A 10,307-nucleotide genomic window follows, 5' to 3' on the forward strand; every position below is an offset into this window, starting at 1 on the left:
ATCTGCCTGTCTCTGCCTCCATAGCATGAAGATTACAGGCAGATGCTGTTATGCCTGACTTTTTGTGTGGAAGCTGGGAATCTGAATTTAGGTCCTCATGCTTTCATGGCACACACTTTATTGAAGTGATTTCCCTAACCCCTTTTACACCTTTTTAAACCTTTGTTAATATGGAATATTTCATATCTGTAAAATGCCTCTGTTAATTTATCACCTATATGGCTTAAAGTGGTTTTAACATATTTGACCTCAAGATTCTTTCATGTGTGCATGTATGTACAATCTTATTTATTTACTCTGAGGCAAGGTGGTGTTGTATTGCCCAGATTGGTTTTGAACTTGGGAGAGCCAGCAACTCCTCTTGTCTCAGCCTGCCTATTAGCTGGGACTATAGACATGTTCCACATTCTATTTTTATAGATTATTGAAGACTCTAAAGAGCTTTTGTTCATGTGGGCCATATCTATCTATTCTATGTGAATTCAGAATGTGCTAGGTAGGTGTGTGGTGGTGCATTCCTGTAATCTCAGCTGCTTGCAAAGCTGAGACATGAAGATCACATATTTAAGGCACTCTAGACAATAAGACTGTCAGGAAGAAAGTAGAAATATTTTTCATTTTAACTTAGACTCAGATAAATGGCTTTTATGGGCCTCAAGGAAGAGCTTTCTTGTAGTTAGGTAGTACCTAAGAATGTATTGAGCTGCTTCTCGTCTTTGTGAGGGTCCTATTACCAAGAGGTGAGTGCTCAAGGAAGATGGCTCACTGGAGATGCTGGAGAGACAAAGTCAGAGGTTGGTCATCTATACAATAGACAAATCTTGAGGAAAGGAACTCAAGTTCTATCACCACACCAGCTACAATGAACAGCCTGCACTGATAGCTTGCTGAAGGAAATGACTGAACACTCATTGCCACAATGCTGACTCACATGAAGGGAAGGAACTCAGGGCTACTAGGCTGAAGAGAGGGAGCCCTTCTTAACCTTGAGGGTGGGGAAGGGAGGAAAAAGGAAGGAGAGAGAGAAAGATTCAGTTACTGAAAGATAGTTCAGCTTGTTTGCAGCTGTAGAATAAATGGCGAAAGATAGGAATGTAGACATGCCTAATTTTTGTTTTATTTTAGAATTTATAAGAAAACATTTTTATCTCTATTTTGAACCTTGTGCAAGGCTATTCTGAAAATCTTTATTTTTGAGTAGTTGTTTAAATAGGCCTAGAGTAACTCTAAAATAATATTTTTATTAATTCTTTGAGAATTTCAAACAATGTATTTTGATCATACTCACCCCTCCCACCTTCCTACCCACCCAACTTCATGCGTTTCTCTCTCCCTCTCCCTCACCCTCTCCTTTTCCCATCAAGTCCAGTTTGTGTTGGCCAACTACTGTTGAATGTGGGACTTATCATGGAATGTGGTAATATAGAGGTCACACCATTAAAGAAATACTGGCTTTGTCTTTCCTGACTGCTATCAAATGCCAACAACTCCTCATGGAAGGGTGAGACTGTGTGCCCATACCTCTCTCTCCACATACTTCGATTTTGTCTGACTTCAGCTTGTGTAAGTCTTATCTATGCTGTCACATCTCAGTGAGTTTGTGTGTGCATCTATCTGCCCTGGCATATACAGAAAATACCATTTTTTGACATCATCAGGCTCGTACAGTCGTCCCATCTTCTTCCTCAAAGATCCATGAGCCTTAAAGGGGAGGGTATGATATATATGTCTTGTTTAGGATTAAGTGTGTCTAAGGTCTTTTACTGTCTACATATTAACTGGTGTGGTTTTCCGTGTTGATCACCATTTCCTGCAAGGTTCTCTGATGAAGTCTGAGACAAGCAATGATCAATGGTATAGCAGTAAGTCATTAGGAGTCATTTTAATGCTGTGTCCATTGAGTAGAATTAATAGGTTTTCTACAAGGGCCTATGGCCTATCAAGTCACAAGTTCTCATTGGCCTCATTAACAATGCCAGGTCTGGGTTCATTTTGTGGAACAGGCCTTAAATCCAGCCATAATTTGGTTAACCCCACAACATTCATGCCACTGTTGTGCCAGTGGGCATATCTTGCAGGCAAGTTGTGGGTCATGGCTGAGTGAGATTGAAGATTAGTTTTCTTCAGTTTGTTTTCTGGTACCATTCCTAGCACCTTCCAGCTCTGTAAAAGCTAGCCAGCTGGATGAAACTTCCAGGTCAATACCCACTTGATCTCTCCATGTTAATGACTCAATTATGTGGTGTTTCCTACAATAGGATCTACTGTCAAGTTCTGGAAGCTAACCAAAGAACAGAACCAGTTGTCTATGTTTGGGGGTCTATTTGATCAAATTGACTAACAGCTCAAAAAGAAGTAACTTATTCCTGGTACTACTGGGTTTTTATTTGGTGGTCATGATATCTAGTTTGGTTGTTGTGTTCTGATTATAGGATAACTCCCTCTAAATTCCTTTTACATGTATATATGTTTATCTATATAGTCTTAGGAAGCTTTCACTGTAGTAGGTGTCCATATGGCTTTTTCAAAAGTTGTTAGTGTTAGTTATCCTCCCATTATTCCTTCTTTCCCATCCCCACACTAAAATTGGGTTTTAGTCAGTCTCTGAGAAGACATATCCTCCAGAAATGAGGATATTTGTATATAGTGTATTTACTTTTTTCTTGTCTCGTCTTTCTCATGGGTTCCTGAGTAGCTCTTTTCCCTTGGTATCCTACCTACGTCAAGGGATGTGTTGTGTGGGAGGAGAGTAGCTATAGTCCTTGCTAACATTGTGGACATGGCTTTGAGCCATTCTGGAAACCCAGGAAGTAATGACATTCTTAGTATAATGAGGATAACTACCCTTTCCTGAATATCTAACATGTCAGACTGTACTAGATACTGAGTGTCCTTCCTGAGCTTAGAGATACCTTCTCTTAGGTGGAAATACATTAAAGGTAATAATGCTTTGCTGTCCTAGAACTGGGGCTGTCATAATTTGTAGGCCCCTATTGCTTTTGACAGTCAACTGAATTAATCTCATTTCTTAAAAAAGTAATTGGAGCCAGAAAGATGGCTTAGAGGTTAAGAGTACTCACTGCTCTTCTAGAGGACCTGATTTTTATTTTCAGCACCTAAGTTGGGTGGTTTAGAACCTCTTGTTAACTCCATCAGCATCTTCCTTTGGCCTTTGGGCTCCAACACAGAATAAACTTTTTAAAACAGTAATTAAAAAAATCATGATATAGGCAATGGAGTATATTAGGCATGCCTTCCTACTTTCTGACATTATTTTGAGACAGGGTCTTACTGTGTAGCCTTGGCTAGCCTCAAAATCAAATAGATCCATTGGCCTCAGCCTCTGCCTCTCAAATGCTGGGATTAAAGGTATGTGCCATCACTCCCAGTATATCCCACCTTTGGTTTGGAGTTATGAATATTCACTTAATTGCTGGTTGTGGACATGTATAGGTCAGATAGTAGTTTGCTGGAATTGGTTCTCTTCTTACCATGTGGATTCTGAAGACCAAACTCAGGTCATCAGGCTTAGCAACAAGCACTTTTACCCAACCACCAGCCTTTTTTAAAGAGCAGCAGCATGGCACCTTGCCTTTTCTGAAGTGTCCATTCCTTCAGGATAGTGATCTCTACAGTCCCCCTTTCTTTAACTCTCCAACTGAAGTAGATACAGTATAGCCATCTGTCCTACAGATGTCACTTACTCCTTGGTGACATCTAAACATAACCTCACCTCCTGCTAGGAGAGGTCCTTCAGAGAGTAAGATTGAAATTTAGGCTGTTCAACTCACGGTGTTCTACTTAAACATTAAACTTTGCCTATTTACAGAGAGTTCTGCCATGGGAAGCTTTATTTTTGAATTCTAGGAATCAACAGCTGGAAGTCTCTCCATTGTTGGGTATCTAAGGATCTGTGCTCAGCTCCCCAAATTTACCTTTGTGAAGAAGAACATTTTCTCTCCAAATTGTCACGTAATATTAAGACGATTGGCTGGTGGAACACTTATTTCACATGCATAAAGTCTTAGGTTTTATCCTCAGGACTGCCAAAAACGAGAAAATGTTTAATATATCAAACAGAAATAGACATAATATGCTTATAAGATTTCTGCACTTCCATTTTCAGTGTAGCATTGATCATAGTAGCCAAGATTAGGGATCAGTCTAAAGTATATCTAATAAATAGATAAGGGAAATGCTGTATGGAATATTGTTTAGCCTTTGAAAAGAAGCAAGTTCTGTTTTGTAGACATATGGACAAGCCTTGATGTCATTATTCTATGATCTTGCTTTTATGCAGAACCAAGATAGTGGAATTCAGAAATAGGCCTGGAGGTGGTAGTAGAAAGATTGGGTGGATGTTAAAGGACACAAAATTTCAGTTATGAGTAGTAGTTCAAGAGATGCTTAGGAGGTAATAGGTATTGATCACCTCAACCCAGCCAATTCAATAATGTACACATATTGCAAACCATGCTGTATACAGTAAATATATGCAATTCCTATTTTTGTTGTGTGTTTTGAGATTGTTCGCTCCAGTCCATGCTGGTCTAGAACTCACTATGTATGGGAGACTGGCCTTGAATTGGAGGATTTTCCTGCTTTAGCCTCCTAAGAGCCACCACATTCAGCTGCATAGCTACTTCTTATTTTAAAAGTGTGTGTGTGTGTACATGTGTACCACAGCATACATGTGAAGGTAGAGGACAATTTGGAGATTTACTTCGTTGCTTCTCTTATGTCAAATGTAGGTGGAAGGCTGGAGGATGGCTCAGGGGTTAAGAGGATATACTCCTTTTGGAGAGGACCTTTAATCACAGCACTTGGGTGGGAGAGGCAGGCGGATCTTTATGAGTTCGAGGTCAGCCTGATCTACAGAGTGAGTTCCAGAACAGCCAAGGCTACACAGAGAAACCCTGTCTCAAAAAACCAAAACCAACCAACCAAATAATTGTTGAAACAGGGTGTGTAGCCCTGGCAAGACTGGAACTCACTTCATAGACTAGGTTGCCTTGAACTCACAGATACCTGCCTGCCTCTACTTCCGGAGTCCAGTGATATTTTGACTGTTTTGTGGTGATTTACCACTTCTTTTTCCCATAGGGAAAAATTAACCATTGGATGCCGCCAGCTCATTGAGATGGAATATACCATGCAGCAGTGCAGTGCATCTGTCTATATGGAGGCCAAAAACAGAGGATGGTGTGAAGACATGCTCAACAACAGGACTTAAGGTCTTAGGACGAATGGCATCTCTCTTCATGAATAGCCCAACTTTCAACCTGGTTGCTTTTTTGGAGCCAAACCTAGAATTGCAAAAAAAAAAAAAAGAAAGAAAAAAATTCATAGATACAAAAAAATTGTATTGACCATCTTATTGAATCTACTATAAGATGAACTGTAGACCTAGCTTTTCTGGAGTGGCAATATTTCCTACCTCTAAGGAGAAGAGAGCCATCTTCTCAGTGTTCCTGAGGCAGGAATCACTGTGAAATGATGGCAGCCCGCAGCCTTAGTATCTCTCCTAACTCTGAATGTGGGCACATGAGCAGACACTGCCAAGCCCCAAGACATGACCATGCTACCACATTCCATGAATGGGCTGCTTTCATGAACAAAGTGTCAATTATATAAAACTGGTGGGGAAAGCTACCACCTCCTTCAGGGATATGAAGTAGAATTTTGAGCTAGCTAGCGCCTTCTCTGTAGCTTTCGGGATGTATCATTTTTCTGTGCATTTCCAGTGGAGAAGAGCACCTTAAATGTGAAGCTGTTTGGATTTTGGGAATTACATGGCAGTGGCTTGTTTGCCCCTGCCTAAAAGTATTTAATTGACTTAGTTACACATTAAGTTGGAAATCCTTGTTTACTGGAGTGTATTATGCTTTTGTTAATATTAGATTAAATCAAATTTGATACTTTCTAATAAATGTTAATTTATTTTTAAAATAGCAATAAATAACTTATTTTAATAATATTTTGCTTTTCAGTTTACTTCCAAAGTCTGTCTCTGAAATGAGTACAGTGTGATTATGAAAGTGAGTCTTTTCAGTATAAATAATTGATTCTGGACATTCAGTAGTAGTTGGTAAAAGATCTGCTCAGCTGTATGGTTGCAAGGTGAGAAAACCCACACATTAAAGGTTATGGAGAGAGATGAGTATCCAGCAGGGCTATGAGCCTCACAACCACTAGAAGCTTGAGCATGTCAGGATGTCTTCCTCCTCCTTGCCTGGCATGATAGCTCAGTTTGGCCTTGAACTTGTGGCAGTCTCACTGCTTGGGCTTTCTCACTTGGGTGCAGGTATCACACACTGGTCCTCAAGCCTTTACTAACTGAGCTCTATCTCACTGTCCAGCCTCCTACCCTGGATATTTTTAATGTGGCACATATAGTATTAAATCCCTTTGGAAAGGGATTTTTGGCTCAAGAAGAATGTCTTTATGGGGCATATTTCAAGGGGCTAATGGAAATTCAAGGGTTTGGATTTGTTAAGTAGCTTGTTGTCCAATGCACAGCACAGAGCTTTCAAGTCTAAGCAAAGGTAGAGCCCCAATACTGAATTAAACATGATAGTGTAGTTCCTGCTTACATAGAGGTCCAGTTACTCAGGTAGATGAACAAAAGATCCTAAGAGCAATGAAAATGCAGGGTGGCTAGTTTGTCCAGTCTCTGGATTTCAGGTACTCTGAGTGGCACTCTGGAGAGTTCGGATTGGTCTGAATACTTAGGGAAGGTCATTCATCCCAGCCTATTGTGATGAGTCAAGATTGAAAAGCACTCCTCAGACAGGTGGTCCAGGCAGTTGGCAAGTCGGGAATGTGAACACTATGACCTGGGCTCGCTAAGAGTTGGCCAAGACACTACAAAAATATAGACTGACTCTGAGAAGACTGTTTTCCATTAAGATGACATTCTGAACATCAAGACAGTAGCATTTAGGTCTGTCTTGTGATGGTCTTCTATGAGATAAGCAAAGACCTACAATGTCAAAGTGAAACAGAACTATAAAATTCTAATCTGCAGTCAACAGTTGTCCACTGCAAGCGTTAGTGAAGTAGTATATATACTTCAATTCTTTAGTCAGTTTTCCTTGGCCCCACAAAATAGAGTGCCAGGGACCCACCACACCAGAATATCCTCTCCTAGGAAGAAACAGATCAGTTTTTATAAAATTAGGCTGGGAAAAAATTATAAATTTTCCAAAATATCTTCGTGTATAATAACAACTGTTCTGCCCACATGTGTGTGTACCCTCTCTTGTTTCTCCACTTTATTTAAAATATGAAAATCATTTTACATCTAGATGCCCGGGAGCTGGTCACCCCAGCATCCAGTATGTTCCAGTGGTCACGCCATATGGTATCAAAGGCTGCTATGCCACTGCCCTGCTGTGTCTAAACAGAGTAAGCTGAGCCAAGTAGAAATAGGGGGTTGTGTGTCCCTTCAAAGTGAAAAGCCTGAATGACATCAAAGCAAAGGAAGTTTCCTATTAAGAATTTACTTGCTGGAAACAGTCACCTAAGCAACACCCAGGAAGTCACTTTTGTCTCTTCCACCATCATGTGTGTCCATCATTGCACAATAACTACCACATCTACTTAAAGACCATCCTCAAGCTGGACGGTGGTGGCACATGCCTTTAATCCCAGCACTTAGGAGGCAGAGGCAGGCAGGTCTCTGTGAGTTCAAAGCCAGCCTGGTCTACAAAGCCAATCCGCCCAGATAACAGAGAAACCCTGTCTCAAAAAAACCAAAACAAAACAAAAAGAGGGAGTGGGAGAAAGAAAGCCATTCTCAAGAGCTTTTCTAAGTCAAGGCCAAGCACTGAGACTGGCCTGCCAAAAATGAGTTGAATGGTTGTATTAGAGAAAGTTATGTCACGATTCAGAAGCTCAGACAGACTGCTAGATGCTCTCAAAAGTTTCTGTCTTCTGCCAAGAGTAGAAGTTTTCACAGTTGGAGCAGCTGACATTCTTTAAAAGACAACAGAAGATTTTTATCTCTTACAGTGTCCTCCTAGTGTCAAGAGGAAAATGTCCTTTGGGTTGGAGGAGACTCATTACAAATTTGCACGTCATCCTTGTGTTGGTCCATACTGATAATCTGTATAGCTCCAATTTTAGTATGTGTTTCAAAGCAAGGGCAGAATTTTACTTCTCAATGCTTGCAGTACATCAGTACCATCATTCTTTTTATCCTGCAGTATTCTAGAATACACCATTAGCCAGTTGGTAGGCTACTATGGCTTTAGTTTGGGAATCCCAAATGAACCTAATCCCATACAGGTCTGTGTGCGAACAAATACCACTTTTATAATTAACCATCAATGTGATTACTTTGTCCCAGGCATTTCTGAACTGTACTTTTCAAAGTGTCTACATGAGCATGCACCTTAGGAATTCCAGTTTCTGCATGTTCTAACAACTTGGGTGGTTTGCTATGTCAGTATCACTCCTAGTAAGGTGTAGAGTTTTTAGCAGCAAGGTTAAGGGTCACAGGCAGAACACTTGTGTGTCTTGTGTGAGGCCCTAACAATCTTGAGTACAGATGAAATGTTGGGTTTTATTTTCCTTAGGTAAAGTTTATGTAGCCCTAGCTGGCCTGAAACTCATGAAGTATAAAATAGGTTATCTCTGCCTCCTCAGTGCTGGGACAAAAGGCTTATGCCACTGTAAATATGGTACTTTTATTAACCATTGTGCAAATACTTGTCATTTAAAGTGTATCATTTTAACTTCTGATAAACTTAAGGATTGATGGCAGTTGTTCCTTTGTATTCCATCCACTCTGAACTTTGTAAGGGTAGATTTGTTATTTGGCTGTACTAGACTTAACATTCATTTTGAGTTTCCCTTTTGATTCAGTTAAATCACTTTGTGCTTTGTTCCCCTTCTTGTTAATGTTACTATTCAGTTAATTCTTCTCAGTTAATGTATATTAAGATTGACTTAGATCCTTCTAGTCCAGAGAAATACTAGATACTTTGCTGTAACTGAGACTCCTGGGGCAACCCTGCAATGGCAGGACTGTTTTACCTGGACCATTCAGCCTCTGCCTCTGTCTCTGTCCAGTTAAAGGTTAGATAAAAACACTGACTTGTTAATAAAGATTCTGGCATTCTAGCACACCCTTCCCAGTTATCTTTAGAGAATTGTAGAACACTTTGAGCAATGGCAAACTACTCTAAACATGATATTCATTAGAAATCATAATAAATGAAAACTCAGTTGGGTGTGGGGGCTGCTGAACCCTAGCATTTGGGAGGCAGAGACAGGAGAATCTATGTTAGAGGCCAGCAAGTGCTACATGATGAGATCCTGATCCCATGTTAAAAAAAGAAAACTCATGCTTGAGAATGGCTAAATATTTTGTTGAAGTTTAAGTTTTTTTTTAAATGTTGTGTGCTATCACAATTGATCAAATAGTGTGGAATTGAGTCAGGCAGAAGCAGGCAGGCAGATCTCTGAGAATTTGAGGGCCAGCTATGTCTAAAAAGTGAGTCCAGGACAGCCAGGGCTGTTACATATAAACAAATAAATAAAATGTAGAATGGGGCTGGAAACATGGGCAGCAGTACTTGCTCTTGCAGAAGCCCCAAATCTGGCTGGCTCCCAGGACCCATGTGGTGGCCCACAACCATCCATAAATAAGTGTAGTTCCAGGTGATGTGACACGGTCTTTTGACTTCTGTGGGCGCAGCATACACCCACTGCATGTACATACTCGTACATATAAAATAAGTCTAAAAATTTTTTAAAAGTTAAAAAGCTATTGGTGCCAGGCATGGTAATCCGTATGTGCATTTAATCCTGGCACTCATGAGGCAAAGGCAGACAGATCTCGAGTTCAAGACCACCCTGGATTTGTATAGTTAGTTCCAGGCCAGCCAGACATAGAGACCTTTTGTTTGTTTTGAAAGAGCTTTAAAAAAAAAAAGGCATTGCAAATTGTAATTTTTAAATCACTCCAATTTTTAAAATAACCTCTAATTTTTAAAAGGTATGCAGACAATGCCCCTCTCTCCTTCCTGGAAGGAAACACAACTTTTAGATGGAGATAAACACTAATTGTCTGTGGTTTGTTTGTTTGTTTGTTTTGGTATTGAGATAGGCTATTTCCTATTTTGTGACAACTTTGAACTCAGGCAAATTTCCATATCAAGTATTCTCACACTATTTGCATTAAGCATGTGACTTATGCATGAAAAGTGATTTTCAAGATCCTCAACTCAAACTTTATTTCATGGCTGAACAGAATACAGAGATCTGTATAAGGAACAGTCACTAGGCTGTATTAAATCCAC

General features: G+C 40.0%; 1 protein-coding gene across 6 annotated transcripts in view; it reads left to right on the forward strand.

Moving 5' to 3' along the window:
- Window positions 1-5,977, forward strand: part of SWT1 (SWT1 RNA endoribonuclease homolog) — a 56,438-nt gene extending 50,461 nt beyond the window's left edge. For 4 of the 6 annotated variants that reach the window (XM_084782143.1, XM_084782145.1, XM_084782148.1 and 1 more), the window contains one exon: window positions 5,104-5,977. In XM_084782143.1, coding sequence (XP_084638269.1) covers window positions 5,104-5,233 — 130 coding nt within the window. In that variant the 3' untranslated portion in view covers window positions 5,234-5,977. Of the gene's footprint in view, window positions 1-1,364; window positions 4,044-5,103 lie in introns of those variants that run through there. The other 2 variants (XM_084782147.1, XM_084782146.1) reach the window with 2 other exon arrangements.
- The last annotated feature ends 4,330 nt before the right edge of the window (window positions 5,978-10,307 follow it).

Source organism: Acomys minous, assembly GCF_964271855.1.
Source record: "Acomys minous genome assembly, chromosome: 1".
NCBI classification, from domain to species: domain Eukaryota; kingdom Metazoa; phylum Chordata; class Mammalia; order Rodentia; family Muridae; genus Acomys; species Acomys minous.